Source organism: Haliotis rubra, unplaced genomic scaffold (genome assembly GCF_003918875.1).
Source record: "Haliotis rubra isolate DU_JTF1 unplaced genomic scaffold, ASM391887v1 Scf75, whole genome shotgun sequence".
Classification (NCBI taxonomy): domain Eukaryota; kingdom Metazoa; phylum Mollusca; class Gastropoda; order Lepetellida; family Haliotidae; genus Haliotis; species Haliotis rubra.
This window is the reverse complement of record NW_025767468.1, coordinates 331,356-346,807: the sequence shown is the minus strand read 5'-3', so window position 1 is coordinate 346,807 and position 15,452 is coordinate 331,356. Positions and strand designations below refer to the sequence as shown.

Here is a 15,452-nt window from a genome sequence, read left to right as displayed (position 1 = left end):
GAGTGCGGCGTTGAACAACAAAGCAAACATATTCTTTACTTCCCGACGCTTGATACATAAACGAACGTAGACACAAATGAAATGAATACCAAAGATATTACACGAGTTTATGCCTTAAACGCCAGTTTGTCCCAACCTATCTGACCTCTGCGGTACATAGTTTCCGTGACTGTATTGACGCTCCGATTGATTGCAGTCATGTGCTACAGTGATGACTGACATTTTTCACATAACGACGTTATCTAGAATGAACGTCGTCGATGTTTCATGAAAAGCATGTTTATTTACAAGTTATTTTTCTATTTGTTGATTGGGTTGATCACTGCGGTTTACGGTAAGTAGTACTGAACTTTTCTAAAGTATATATGTGACGTCTATGTCCTTTGACCTATATATTATAAATAGCGTTATCATATTACTTTTACCTTAATACCTTGCATGATCAAAGATAGAGTGTGATTGTGATGGCTACTTATGAAGCAGGATACATTTCACATTTGTTTCGATTTATACTACATTAAACGTTGCATGTTAATCCATAAGGTGTCGGTGGTGTAGCCTAGTGGCTAAAGCGTTCGTACGTCACACCAAAGTCTCAGGTTCGATTCTCGCCATGGAAATGATATACTTGCAGCCCACTTCTGATGTCCAACGCCGTGATTTAGCTTTCATGAAACACACTCACACTTTTACTAACGAGACAAAACATAGGACAGGTTTAGCATAGTTTCGACGCATAAACAGAAGTGAGAATTTGTCAGTGTAACTAATGGGGGGTGAAAGCCATTCCCTCCTATTTTATGATAAATGTTACTGTTCATGAGTAAATACATAAAGTCGGTACGTTTATGTAAGTACCTCTACAGATAAATTAACTCCCTTAATGGCATATGTCCCCCACGGTTACAAACGACAGTTCCAAAACCACACTATTCTGCTTCGAGTGAGTGAGTGAGTATGTTTTTAAGCCGCTTTTAGCAATATTCCAGCAACATCACGGCGGGGGACACCAGAAATGGGCTTCACACATTGTACCCATTCTGCTTCGAGTCCAAATAGCAACTTCATAAGTCATTGGACTGTAGACCTGTGACCTTTCATTGTTGAAACAATTCGTTCGCTCGTTCGTTCGTCATTTCTGTAGTCTCCCCGCCGTGATATTCCTGGACTATAGCTAAAAGCGGTATAAAACTAAACTCACTCACTCACACATAAATGTTGATGTTGACTTTCACACTCCTTCGTTCATTTGTTCTTTCCTTCTTTCATTTACACATTCATTCATTCATTTGACAAGGAGACATTAAGGAACTAACATTTAAACGTCATATATATGAGGGTAATTCTCCCTCGCTAAATGCATTCCCTTGGCGTTCTGGTTGTTCGGTAATCTCCAGTTATCATACGCCGTTATCATATTATGTCCTTGATCTGGTTCGTAGTTTTCACTCTGTGTCATCTAATTAAAGTAGCAATATTCCAGCAATATCACGACTGGCAACACCAGAAATATCCTTCACACATCGTTCCCATGTTGGGAATCAAACCCGGGTATTCGGCGTTACGAGCAAACACTTAAACCACTAGGCTACCCTACAGCCCCCGATGCAAGAAGACGTGAGGTGTCAAATCGGAATGAACTGACTTCAATGAGCCTGGACGCCGCGTCAACCCATTTTCAAAATAGTAGGAGATTCACTGTAAGCCTGTAACAATTAACAGTATGCTAACAATGAAATGAAATCTCCAGAATAATGATACATGTTATTATTTCAGGAAGTAATGTGACGGTGACCTTGACCCCTAAAACCATTACGCTTGAAGGAGGCCACAGTAGTAACGCCAGTCTGTGTTTATCGTAAGTACAAAGAAGGGTGAAGAATTGAAATATTTTGTTCAGAAGACGTTAAGCAACATTCGACTGTTCTTTGCGTATCAGCCTTGGGTCGAAAACCCATAGCAGCCGCATTGCCCGGTACGGAATAAATACACGCAAACGCTCGAAACTTCAGGAGCCTAGTATGTTTTAGAGTAACGTCCCTTGATGTGGTATATATGATAAAAATGGTATGTATACAGTTTCCCTTTCGCCAGTCATATCAGCACTCGAATACCATATCAGCCCTCGGGCTGATATGGTAGTCTCGAGCTGATATGACTGGCGAAAGGAAAACTGTCATGTAATAACCTCTTATAACCCCGGATAACCCAAGCAGTCAGTGAGGCGCTAGAAGGTTAGTAGTCATATGACTCATCCCACCGGGTACCCATTTTCTGCTTGGTGAACAGAGGCAGTTTTGAACAAATTCACTTGCCATGTGTCACATGTGCTTCGTTGTGGGGCAGGACAGAAGTCCTAGAAACTGATAGGAGTCAAGCTCCGGTCACCCATCCATAGACTCTCCGCGCCCAACGTTGCATAACTTGAACTGATTTGTGTCTTTGGCTCTATATGCACAAGACCACACACCACCAAAGAGGTGAGGTGAGGTGAGGTGAGGTGAAATTGGGTTTAACGTCGTGCTTGAGAATATTTCGCTCATGTGACGACGTGCATGCGTGTGTATGTGTATGTGCGGCTGCTTGTACTAGCCCAGACTAAAGTTGGTTTATAGTGCTAGCCCACTGAGATACCATGCCGCAGTGAAGCATGAATACCCCACTCAGACACATTATACTGACTCCGAGCCGACCAGTCCTTGTTGTACCCATTAATGCCGAGCGCCAGGCAGGGACCAACAAGTACCATATTTTAACGTCTTTTGGTATGACGCGGTCGGGGATCGAACGACATTGATGAGAACGACATTTCACCAGGACCTCGGTATTGATCCGTTGTAATCTATAGGAAGTATCCCTGATCTGAGATTGATAACATTGTGTTATTGACTCCCAATGTTTATTTTATTAATCCTAGTGTGTATTGAGCCTGCATGCATGTTCATCTGTGATGTTTGTCCACAGTATATTTGCGTAATATTTGTTTTGTTTGTTATTAAACGTTATCACTCGTATACACATCACCACAAGGACATTGAAATTATGAGGTCTTATTTCAACCGTACTACTCATCATAGGCGGATCGGGGGGGGTGGGGGGTGGCGCACCCCCCCTTTTGTGCTGAAAGTTTGTTAAATGACCATTGAAACTCGGGTAAAAATGAAGTGTGCACCCCTCCTTTTCTCAATAGTGTGCACCCCCCCCCTTTCTCAAAAAGCTGTATCCGCCCCTGCTACTGACACTATGGTACGAGGAATCCCAAACATCTGTACTTAAACAGGACAGCTAGTATCAAAACAGTACTGACAGGATATTGGCTGTCTGAAGTGAATCTTCGCGGGATCTGAGTTTGTATCCGGCTCCGACATTTTGTCTCCTTATGCAGTCTAAGTAAACTTAGGCTCAGTATTATTCGTTACACTGCTATCCTGAGTCTCAGTAGCGGTGTAACGAATAATACTGAGCCTAAGTTTACTTAGACTGTCTCCTTGTGCGACGGTGTATATACTTCGTTATTTGTCCTGGAAAGTGGCTATATATCCCGAAATGATCAGTAGAAGAGCTGCATTTGTGAGACATGTGTTTAAAACATAGTACAAATCCTAGTTGATGCCGCTCTACTAAAAATGTGACATCATTCCATGAAAGGTGGGAAACGGGTGGTCTGGATATCTCAGGTGGCCCAGTTCTTTTGCAGAGTTGCGTCTCTTAACCCCGCCAGGATTCGATGTTTGTCGAACCAAATATACAACCAGTTAGGGTCCTTGGTGTAACCAGATGAACATCAAAGACTTGCATCATTTTTCACTTTCTCTCAAACTGAGGAGACTGATCAGAGAAGCACAAATGCATGTCACTCACTTTAAACATTAAACGCATTTTCTTTCCAGAAAGTATCCTAGTGTACAATTACACATGGCTACTATCTCTGTATACACGGTTTTTTGGTTTGTCATATAACGGTACTGAAACTGAAATTCTGTTTTCTTTTCTACATCCCAAATTTGAAATGTAGAAATTTATGTGTTTTTAGATTTGCCTATGTTATTGAGTATTTGTTAACGACAATCTTTAACATTTGAAATCTCTAAACCGTGGATCACTTCAAACTCCGTTACATTCAGTGTGGACTGCAGATAATACAGTGAGCTCTGGGTGGAAGGCAACTTTGGTTCAGGGACAGTGACACAGACTTGATTGTCAGTCCTGATTAAAGCGTGAACAGAAATGTTAACGAAATTTTAAATGTAAAAAGCGAAATTTGCAAAGAAAAAATATCAAAGATATCCTCCGAAATAATTGTCACTCCAACAACGAAAAAATATCATAGTCCAGGGAGGGAAACTTGTCTCACAGTCCCTGAAGCGCATTACCTTCCCTTCAACCCAACCCTTTCTGCAATGCTAAAGCAATAAATGAAGCAAGTCTAGATTTCCCCGGGTTTTGATTCTCCCATCACACTGGGGCTCCTTTTCAATTTAAAAGAAATTTTGTTTCTGTCAAAATGATATTTATTCAGGGACTACGACTTGTCTGGGAGAAGAACCAAAGGGCAGGTATTTATTACAGAAACTGCTTCTTTTGCATGATGACCTGCACCCTTGACGGTGGGATGTTGTCAAAGCTATGGCAAATTCCCAACACTTGAACAAAAGGATAACGGGTTGTATGTAACTGAATGCCTTCTATTGTTGTCGCAGACAGTCCTTGTCAAAGACGGCCATCTTGTTGTTCACCTATGACACTGGAAAAGGAGTGTTCTTCTCAGATGACAGGGAGGTTGTCGCCCCCCTTCATAACCTAACGCTAAGGAGGGGCACCCCGCTGTGCAGACATGTCCACATCTCCGGCGTCAACCCTGGCCACGTCTTTGTCGGCGTCAACTCAACGTCACCAGAGTTTGAAGAGTAAGAAATTCTTGTGTTAAAAACAAAATCAAAGGGCGACGTTTCAAATACAAATTTCCTGTTTAAGAATACTTTTAATAGTTAACTTACATGAAGTTAGTTAACTCAATATGTCGTTTGAGATGGTGTTATTTTCTCAGTGTGAAGCTCTTATGGATAGTGAAATAGGGACAATCTTTAATATTTACCTGTCATCCGGTGTATTTTATCTTTGTTCTGATACGAATAATATCCAGGACCCCTTCACCGCTAAGCATCGTTAGTTTTTTAAGCCAAATGGTGTTATCTGGTGTTTGCGGTTTTTGTTCACTAAAATAATGGAATAAATTTTGAAAGTGTGAAAAAAGGTAAAAACACATATATAGTAACTTGTAATTTATTTATATTAGAATACTTCTACAATAACACAGAAAAGCCTTAAGATATAAACCGTTGAAAGGACGGTTCATTCAGAGCATTTCAAGGTGACAAAATTACAAACGAAACTGTATTGAATGATTCATATATTTCCGTAGCCTGTCGTCACTTTACATCCGGGTAGATGTCATCAAGAGCTCCGCGCTGAATATTGTCTCGGTTGTAATTGGCTGGATTTATTTCGTTGCCTGGACACTGGCTGGTTATCCCCAAGTCTACACCAACTGGAGAAGGAAGAGGTAACCACCATCATGAAGTTAAAACTAAAAAAAATATAATTTATGAAATTGCTTCACATCTTATGCATACATGTCAGTTTCTTGGAGAATATATTCTATTTTCTCATATCTTCTCATACTGCACTCATCAGCCCACCCACTTACTGCCTTACTGGAACACATCCACCATCCAGCCGTCCTACCCACTCCACCATCCATCCAGCCATCCTACCGGCTCCACCATCCAGCCTTCCTACCCACTCCATCATCCAGCCTTCCTACCCACTCCACCATCCAGCCATCCTACCGGCTCCATCATCTAGCCTTCCTACCCACTCCACCATCCATCCAGCCTCCTACCAGGCTCCACCATCCATCCAGCCTTCCCTACCGCCTCCATCCATCCAGCCTTCCTACCCACTCCACCATCCAGCCATCCTACCCACCCACCATCCATCCATCCAGCCTTCCTACCCACTCCATCCATCCAGCCTTCCTACCCACTCCACCATCCAGCCTTCCTACCCGGCTCCACCATCCAGCCTTCCACCCATCATCCAGCCTTCCATCCACCATCCAGCCTTCCTACCCACTCCACCATCCAGCCTTCCTACCCCACTCCAGCCTTCCAGCCTTCCTACCCACTCCACCATCCAGCCTTCCTACCCACTCCACCATCCAGCCTTCCTACCCACTCCACCATCCAGCCTTCCTACCCACTCCACCATCCAGCCTTCCTACCCACTCCACCATCCAGCCTTCCTGCACTCCGCCATCCACTCCACCCATCCAGCCTCCATCCTACTCATCCAGCCTTCCACCCATCCAGCCTTCCTACCCACTCCACCATCCAGCCTTCCTACCGGCTCCACCATCCAGCCAGCCACCACTCCTACCCACTCCACCCATCCAGCCTTCCTACCCACTCCACCATTCCCAGCCTCCTCCACCACTCCACCATCCAGCCTTCCTACCCACTCCACCATCCAGCCTTCCTACCCACTCCACATCCAGCCTTCCTACCCACTCCACCATCCAGCCTTCCTACCCACTCCACCATCCAGCCTTCCTACCCACTCCACCATCCAGCCTTCCTACCCACTCCACCATCCAGCCTTCCTACCCACTCCACCATCCAGCCTTCCTACCCACTCCACCATCCAGCCTTCCCTACCCACTCCACCATCCAGCCTCCTACCCACCTCCATCCAGCCTTCCTACCGGCTCCACCATCCAGCCTTCCTACCCACTCCACCATCCAGCCTTCCTACCCACTCCACCATCCAGCCAGCCTTCCTACCCACTCCACCATCCAGCCTTCCTACCCACTCCACCATCCAGCCTTCCTACCCACTCCACCATCCAGCCTTCCTACCGGCTCCACCTTCCAACCGACTCACTCAACCACTTACCAACCCACCCACCCGCTGGCTCCCTCCCTCGCTCACTCATCAACAAATCCACTTACTCATGCACTCATCAGCCCATCAACGTACTCACTTAAACACATCCACCATCCAACCTTCGTACCCGCTCACTCACCCACTTACCAACCCACCTACCCTTTCCCCCTCTTCCTCACTCACTCACCAACAAATCCACTCATCAGCCCTACAACCAACTCACTCACTCAAAACACACTCGCCATCCAGCCTTCTACTCACCCAGTCTCCCAACCGCACACTCATCAACTCTTCTACTCACTCACTCATACACCAGAACCTTGATGTGGGTACTTTCGTGCCTCATACAGAAGGCCCAGCTTGAATACCGAACCCTCGACAGTTTCATCACTACAAGTAAATATGTCATCGAGAGCTAACAGTTATTAAATTCCTGCTATAATCTCCAGTGTCGTGGGCCTCAACCTTGACTTCATCAGCTACAACATGACAAGCTTCATCGCATATGCTCTTTACAACTGTGGGCTTTTCTGGATACCATCAATACAGGTACTCATACCTGGCTGATTGCAAGTCACAACAGAAAATACCTATATCTACATCACACTCTGGGTACGAGATGTACACTGCAGATACATAGATGCGACCCGTGAAGGTCCGGGTTAGAATGAACCTTCAGTAACCCATGCTTGTCGTAAGAGGCGACTAACGGGATCGGGTGGTCAGGCTCGCTGACTTGGTTGACACATGTCATCGGTTCCCAATTGCGCAGATCGATGCTCATGCTGTTGATCACTGGATTGTCTGGTCCAGACTCAATTATTTACAGACCGCCGCCATATAGCTGGAATATTGCTGAGTGCGGCGTAAAACTAAACTCACTCACTCACATAGATGCGCTATTAGCGGTAAATGGAAGCAGAATATATATATAATATATATTTACAGTATGTATTCTTTTGGTAGTCGTGATGTACTTGTATATCGCTGACTGTGGAGGAAAACAACATTCACTCTCTGACCTTTCTGTTTTACCCTAGGCGGAATACTTCGTGATACACCCCCGGGGCATCAACCCAGTGCAACTGAATGACGTATTCTTCGCCCTGCACGCCTTTGTCTTGTCGTTGTTCATCGTCATCCAGTGCCTCATATATGACGTAAGTCCTGTTGACGCTTCATGATTCTCTTAAAAATAATGTGCAACATTTATGATGTCCCTTATGTGGAGATGTACTGGTTCACTTGGACAAGTTGGGCTTCTTCTTGTGTCTATGAATGGACGATGGCAGTCTAGTCGGCTAGGGTACCGCAGTTCCCAGAACCTTGGCACTTCGCCCGCACTTCACCCGTGCTCATATATGTTCTATTAATTTGTAGTGTTTAAGACGCGAATCACTTCAAGCTGACAGACCGTGATTAACTGTTTTACGAAAAACTTCCGATTCCGTGCCCGTGTACATGTGTATTAGGTGTGGGCTCAACTGCATGTTTGGTAAAGGTGGCATGAGGACCGGGTTTGCGTTTAGAAACCTGTGAATCCAGGTTCGCCCTGATTCAGTTACGCTGCACTCAGCAAAATCAGTGAATATTCCAGCTATTTGGCGGCGGTCTATAAATAATCGAGTCTGGACCAGACAATCCAGTGATCAACAGCATAAGCACCGATCTACGGAATTGGGATACGATGACATGTGTCCACCAAGTCAGCGAGCCTGACCACCCGGTCCCGTTAGTCGCCTCTTACGACAAGCATGGGTCACTGAAGATCAATTTCTACCCGGACCTTCACGGGTCCAACACAGAAGTAAAGGTCTGAGACCTTATGACTTTCCCACACGCCGTGGTATACATGTATATGCTGTTTAAAGAGGAGTTGAACCCATCACACTCATTCACTCATGTTTCATTATCATGAAGTAATACTGATACGTAATACTTATAGGTATCTTCCTTTGTTTCAGCGAGGCAGTCAGAAGATCTCGAAGGTGTGTCACGCCATACAAGGTCTCATCTATCTGTTCCTGGTCATCACGCTGTTTGTTGCGGTGGCCGGCAAGATCACCTGGCTGACTTACCTGTACTACTTCTCCTACATCAAGCTGGGCATCACGCTCATCAAATACTCACCACAGGTACACGACAGACAGATTCGTTTGTTTTGTAACAAAACGACAAAGAAAATGTCTTCTTTCATGTGATTGCCAAGTCAAATTATATATCGAAGGTTGTTCATGCAGCAATGTAAGGTTGGCGGCCTGTTGTGCTCTGCTTAGTGCTGGTATTGGCATACAACCTGCGATACGATACATCACTATAAGAAGAATTTAGTCATGACGATATATTGTCAAAGTATTGTGCACAAAAGCTGCGATACGATACGAATCCCGATATATGGGTGGCGATACGATACGTATCACGATACTAATTCTAACACCAACTATAAAACACCATAAGATCAAAACAAAAACAATGTTTAAATGAAAGAAACTTTAATTTGAAAAAGTCACATTAGGCACTTTTTCAAAACAAGTACAAAATAAATAAAACATAATACTGTTATAAACAGAAAACATACATCAAAAACATCTTTAATATCTGCATGTTGCTGGATGCTGTCACTGCAGTCACATAATAGAATGAAATTTGTGCTGATTTTAAAAACAGCATATCTTGACACATATCGCGATTCGGCATATTCAAAGTTAAACATCGATGTATCGTGGCCCATTTGACTATCGTATCAGGATATACGACAATGTAAAATTTTGTATCGATTCACTGTATCGGCGGCCCATGGATCGATGCATCGATGCGTATCGATGAATCGTCACACCGGTCGATAATAAAAGCAATCCCGGTATCCGTGGTGTTATTGGGAATTGAAAAAACGAGAGCCTAGCGGACCTGATAGTCGTAGGTCATATGATTGTATGGTGCTTGATGCCATTCAGTAACAACTTTATCGGTGATTTGGGTTTTGTTTTCTTTTGCCTGCCTTTTCTTCCTCTAAGCTAATCTGTTATATCTCCTTTCAGTTATAAGAATAGTCTTACACTGTGTGATTTGACTCTATTACAATGAATACCGTTAACACATTTTCTACCATGACTGTTTCTGATTCGAATAACATAACACTAAAAATAACCGTCCAATCAAATTACAATCATATGCGAGAGAAACCTTGTGGGCAGTTACTTATTGGCAAAAGTGAGATGGCGCCATCACTTCCGGAACGATGTCATGGTAACCAGTGGGTCAAGTGTTATCATCATAATTAAGAGATAGTACATGGAATAAAAAGCCAAATCTTGCTTTACCTTGTGCAGGCGTACATGATCTACAAGACCAAGTCTATAGAAGGGTTCAGCATTGTGGCAGTGGCATGCGACTTCACAGGGGGACTGTTCAGTGTTCTACAAATGTTTCTTCTCTCCATAAACAGCGGTACGTTTCATCTTCGGTTCACATGGGTGTATTTATGAATGAGTGATTATGGTTTTACGCAGCTTTCAGCAATATTTCAGCAATATCACGGTCTATTTATACGGAAGGGAAGAGTGCGGGATGAAAAGTGTTTACATAATAAATTCTATCATACAGCTCACAATTTTACTTTTAACAGAACATATGTTTTACTTAAATGATAACAAGATGCATTGTTCTTAAACAGTGAATGCCCGTGAAGATCCGGGTTAGAATGAACCTTCAGTAACCCATGCTTGTCGTAAGAGGCGACTAACGGGATCGGGTGGTCAGGCTCGCTGAATTGGTTGACAAATGTCATCGTATTCCAATTGCGTAGATTGATGCTAATGCTGTTGATCACTGGATTTTCTGATCCACACTCGATTATGTACAGATCGCAGCCATATAGCTGGAATATTGCTGAGTGTGGCGTTAAAGAACTTATCAACCCACAAACTTAAACATTGAAAACGAGTTTTCGTTGTTTCTGTATAATACATGTGTATGATAAAATACACAAAAATCAAATTAAAGGATTTTAGGCATGGCGCAGTCACTTTTCTTTTACATGCAAATATATACGTATTTACTGCTATAACATTTTCTTTCGAAGCTAATTAAGCCTTTTCCTTGTATATAGGTATACTAGACTGTCGGGCCATTTAATATTTCTGTTTCTTGACTTTTGACATTCAGTTTGCAAAGACAAAATACGAGTTGAAAATTCGTTCCTGAAAGTAGATTTTTTCAAGTGTTGGAACGGGGGTCATTTCAGGGGGGGTGTGCGTTATGAGAACCAAATTATGTATTTGAACCTTCTTGCCTGTTGGTCTGTATGTTGCTTTTTGTCTGTTCCAATCTGATGTTGAATTTCCCCATGTTGACAGATGATTGGGGTTCCATCATCGGCGACCCCACCAAGTTTGGCCTCGGTCTGTTCTCCATGATGTTCGACGTGGTGTTCCTCGTACAGAACTGCATGTACAAGAAGGTCGTCGTCGACGAAGAGCGTACCCCCATTCTCATTAATGAGGAAAAAAGTTAACCTCTACTTAGACTCTAAGCATGGGGAGATACGTTTTTACAACATAACTCGAGGATCGAAGCAAATCTGTGATAAACAAAATGTAAAAATATAATGGTGCTTGTTGTCTGCAATATTCCAACCATGTGATGGCGCCTATAGGAGTGAGTGAGTTTTGGTTTTACGCCGCTTTTAGCAATATTCCAGCAACATCACGGCGGGGGACACCGTTTGCATTAGTCACACCCCATTCAAAATCATCTAGAACCAGCGTTATTTTCTCTTCCGCTGTCAAATCAACAAAGGAAGCATTCTGCAACACCAGGGGAGATAACTCTTGACGTAGTAAGATTCATTCTTAAGCCTACAAGAGTTGCCTCCCATATTGAGTACCTTCCTACATAATGTAACACCTATTTTAAAATTCTATTATCAGTATTAGAAAACAAAGATTTTCTCAATAATTTCTGGGAAAACTGTAACAGTAGTGCGCACTTATATCTGATGAGATGGAGATGTCTTCATCATGGAATACAGTGTGTTCTGTTTCAATTCTATAATACTCAGCCCAACCGACATGACTGATGGATAGTTTGTTATTTTGCAGCTTAACTGTACAATACGTCTAATTCAGCTGAATGACTGCAGTCATATAATCGGCACTAGATCACACAATCCAGTGAATGACATCATAAGCATCGATCTAAGAAAGTGGAATACGATGTCATGCATTAACAAACTCTGCGAGCCAGACCACCCATCCAGTCAGTTGCCTGTTACGACAAGCATGGGTTATTTGAAGACCAATTCTAACGGGTATCTTTAAGGTGAATGAATGACTGGATCATGGTTGTCAGTTGTTGCATGGGTGGTGTGTGGATGAGTGAGAGTGGGTGGTTGAAAGAGTGAGTTGTGGACCGTGTGATCAGCCAGCTGGAGTGTGTGTGGTTGAGTAGAGAAAACTGAATGTGTGTACAAGTGGTTGTCAGTGAATATATAAATACTTCTTAATGCAGACTGTAAGACCACACTTTGTTTCTTGATAGTGAAAGATTTGATCATGGAGTTGGGACTTTTTCAAAATAATGCTCTACTGAATAGTTTTCGTCATCTTAAATGTTGATAGATATGCCTTGGTATTTAACTTCTTTGAGAGGCATTTAGAAGTTTAATCACTTCACTGTGAGTCACTGTATGAAGTTGTTCATCCACAGATTGTTATACCTTTAAAGTACTTTGATTTGTAATGATTTACTGTTGAAATAAATTTTGTTTTAGTCGATTTTGTATTTTGTTTGAATTATTTATATTGCAAAAGCAATCTTTACTAGAGGATTCTTATATGCTTCCCACATAATCAATATAACTACGTTTACAACTCTGACTACACACAGCTGAATACAGCCCCACCCCCAATTGTAACTATATGATCTTTGTTAGTTTGTTGTTTAGTACAACGGCAGCGATCTGTAAATAATTGAATCTAGAACAGACAATACAGTGATCAACAGCATGAGCATCGATCTACGCAACTCCGATAGGATGACATGTAAGTCAGCAAACCTGACCACCCGATCCAGTCAGTCACTTCTTACGACAAGCATGGGTTGCTGAAGACCGATTCTAACTTGGATCTTCACAGGGGAGACAAGCATGGGTTGCTGAAGACCAACCCGGATCTGCACAGGTTTCTAATGGTATGATGGAACTTCAATGTTTATCACAGGATATTCTTGTGAAGTGCTATTCCTGTCATTACTGTAAGCAATATTCGTTATTGCTGGAGTGACTTGCCTTTACTCTAAAAGAACAGTCAAACACCATTGTGACAATGATGTGTGCATAGGTGGATCCAGAGGGGGTGCGCATCCTCCTTTTCACCTGAAAGTTTATTAAATTACTATTGAAACTCTCGTGAAAATGAAGTGTGTGCACACACCCCCATCCCTTCTCAAGAGTGTGCACCCCTTTCTCAAAACACTGTATCCGCCCTGGTGTGGTTGTCTGGAAATGAAAGCTTGGTCTCTTTGCATTCTTTCTATTTTCATCATATTTCAGATGTGTCTAAGTGTTAACTCAAAGTATTTGCACTGGTCCCCTCAACTTCTACACAACATTGTTTAACTGTATTAAAAACCATGACATTTCATAATTCTATATAAGTGGTGAGGACTACAGGGAGCATGGTATTATGATCTTTAGTATACAAAGCAAGAGATTCTCTACAGCCTGGGCCCCGTTCCAGAAAGCGATCGTAGCGCTAAGATGATCGTAACTCCCATACTTTAACATAGACTTACGATAGTCGTAGCGCTACGATCGCTTTGAGGAACGGGGCCCTGATCTAAGTAAGGTGAACACAACGGTGGCTGATTGTATTAGCACACATGCTACTATACAATAAAAAACACAATATTTTATCATTCTAAGTACTGTGGACTTCAGGAGGTATGGTATTAAGATCTACAGTATACAAATAAAGAGATTCTCCATATTTAGGGCATTATATATATGTTTCTACTTCAAATAACAGCAAATAAAATGCCATTCTGTACCCTAGCAAAGGGCAGATTTAACAAAATTCCTATTTCTCCCAAAACTTTGCCTGGACGGCTCAAGTCGCTAAAATGCACCGTTTGGCCGCTATTTTGGATTGAAGTTTTGGCAGTGATGTTTTCAAGCAAAATGCTGACTACTTTCCTCCCAAAATGTGCTGCACTGAAACTTCAAGAAGCTACGGCTTTCAAACTTTGCATACTTTGTGTCTATGCACCTTACTACACAGTAGCATCGTCAAATGTGGCTATGTGTATTTGATGGCCGCCATGTTGGACGCTACTTCTGGGCAAAAGTTGTCTTCAAAAACTTTCACGGGCTTCTTTGCCATTTTGTGCCAAACTAAACTTAGCACATACAACAGTTTAAACGCTTGTTCTGAAGTGGCCTTTGGTTGTTAAACATTTTCTGTTCTTGGTCCAATGTCAAAAGTCACTGTAAGCGCTTAAGACGTTCAACATTATCCGTGTGAATACAATGTATGGGAGCCAAAAGAAAAAAACTGTTTGAGACGAGCCCCAAATGAAAGAAAAAGAGTACCAAACAAACTCACCCACAACTCCTAGGCTGAACACGCTAAATATGACGCAAACAGACTTTCAACAACGTACCAGTCATCATAGATAATACTTACAGTCAAAACCCAAAGTTTGGACAGATTTAACGAAATAGGGACTTCTTTTATCGCCGACGGCCCAGGGATACATTGCCGAATGTGTCATAAGTTTCATCGACATTTACGGCACGGCAGATTACCCGTGCAAAAACATGCGACAGTCTGAAGGAAGGCGCAAAAGGACGATATCTCCTATAAAGAGACTACCACTGCAAAGCGTGGTCCACGTGCAGATATGGGAGACGATGTAAATTTCAATTGACAATGACGAGCGCTAGCGCTACACAAAATTAAAATACACTGCAGTAGAGGTGCTATTCCTTCATTGTAATTGAATCTTTTTGTAAGGGGTATGTCTTTAGGCAGCTTCTAAAGATTGTCAATGATTGAGCGTTCTGGGTCAGGGTAAAAGTTGTAGCTGTGGTCTGTGGGGAAACTCTGGTCTAGCTGAAGTAAGCGCTAGTAAAATCGTTCAACGAAGACCAGGCGCCGACTTTGCAATGCCCGAAGAGTAATACGCTTTGTGCTAACAATTCGGTGCTGTTTGTAATGGATTTTAAAACTTCATAGGTGACCTTTATCGAGCTGTTAGGTGTATTTCCAGTATATATACCTGCTCTCGATTCACTATTCATTTGCAACAGCCCGAGTGTAACAGTGTAATGGATACTAATACAAACTACTGAAGTACCTTCATTGCTGTGAAATTACAAGTTCACTTGCATCAGCGTGAGAGTGAGTGAGTGAGTTTAGTTTTACGCCGGAGTCAGCAATATTCAAGCTATATGGCAGTACTTTACATCACCGAAGGCCCAGGGATACATTGCCGAATGTTTCAAAGAG

At 42.7% G+C, this 15,452-nt stretch overlaps 1 protein-coding gene across 2 annotated transcripts; it reads left to right on the top strand.

Annotated features, from left to right (window-relative positions):
- Positions 1 to 181: 181 nt before the first annotated feature.
- LOC124260110 (cystinosin-like) lies at positions 182 to 12,716 on the top strand. 2 transcript variants are annotated; one of them, XM_046694357.1, is made up of 10 exons: positions 182 to 334; positions 1,781 to 1,858; positions 4,701 to 4,907; positions 5,423 to 5,563; positions 7,395 to 7,494; positions 7,986 to 8,105; positions 8,910 to 9,080; positions 10,275 to 10,392; positions 11,301 to 11,453; positions 12,045 to 12,716. In XM_046694357.1, the coding sequence occupies exons 1-10, from the start codon at positions 261 to 263 to the stop codon at positions 12,047 to 12,049; spliced, it is 1,167 nt and encodes a 388-aa protein (XP_046550313.1). In that variant the 5' UTR covers positions 182 to 260; the 3' UTR covers positions 12,050 to 12,716. The 2 variants fall into 2 exon arrangements, with proteins under 2 accessions (XP_046550313.1, XP_046550314.1); XM_046694358.1 differs by having other exon boundaries at positions 216 to 334; positions 1,777 to 1,858; positions 11,301 to 12,716.
- The last annotated feature ends 2,736 nt before the right edge of the window (positions 12,717 to 15,452 follow it).

Excerpts from the sequence above, each read along its gene's own strand:
- LOC124260110 (XM_046694357.1), top strand. The coding sequence starts at position 261 with ATGTTTCATGAAAAGCATGTTTATTTACAAGTTATTTTTCTATTTGTT. Across the intron at positions 335-1,780 it reads GTTGATCACTGCGGTTTACG|TAATGTGACGGTGACCTTGA; the intron begins GTAAGTAGTACT and ends TATTTCAGGAAG. Across the intron at positions 4,908-5,422 it reads ACGTCACCAGAGTTTGAAGA|CCTGTCGTCACTTTACATCC; the intron begins GTAAGAAATTCT and ends ATATTTCCGTAG.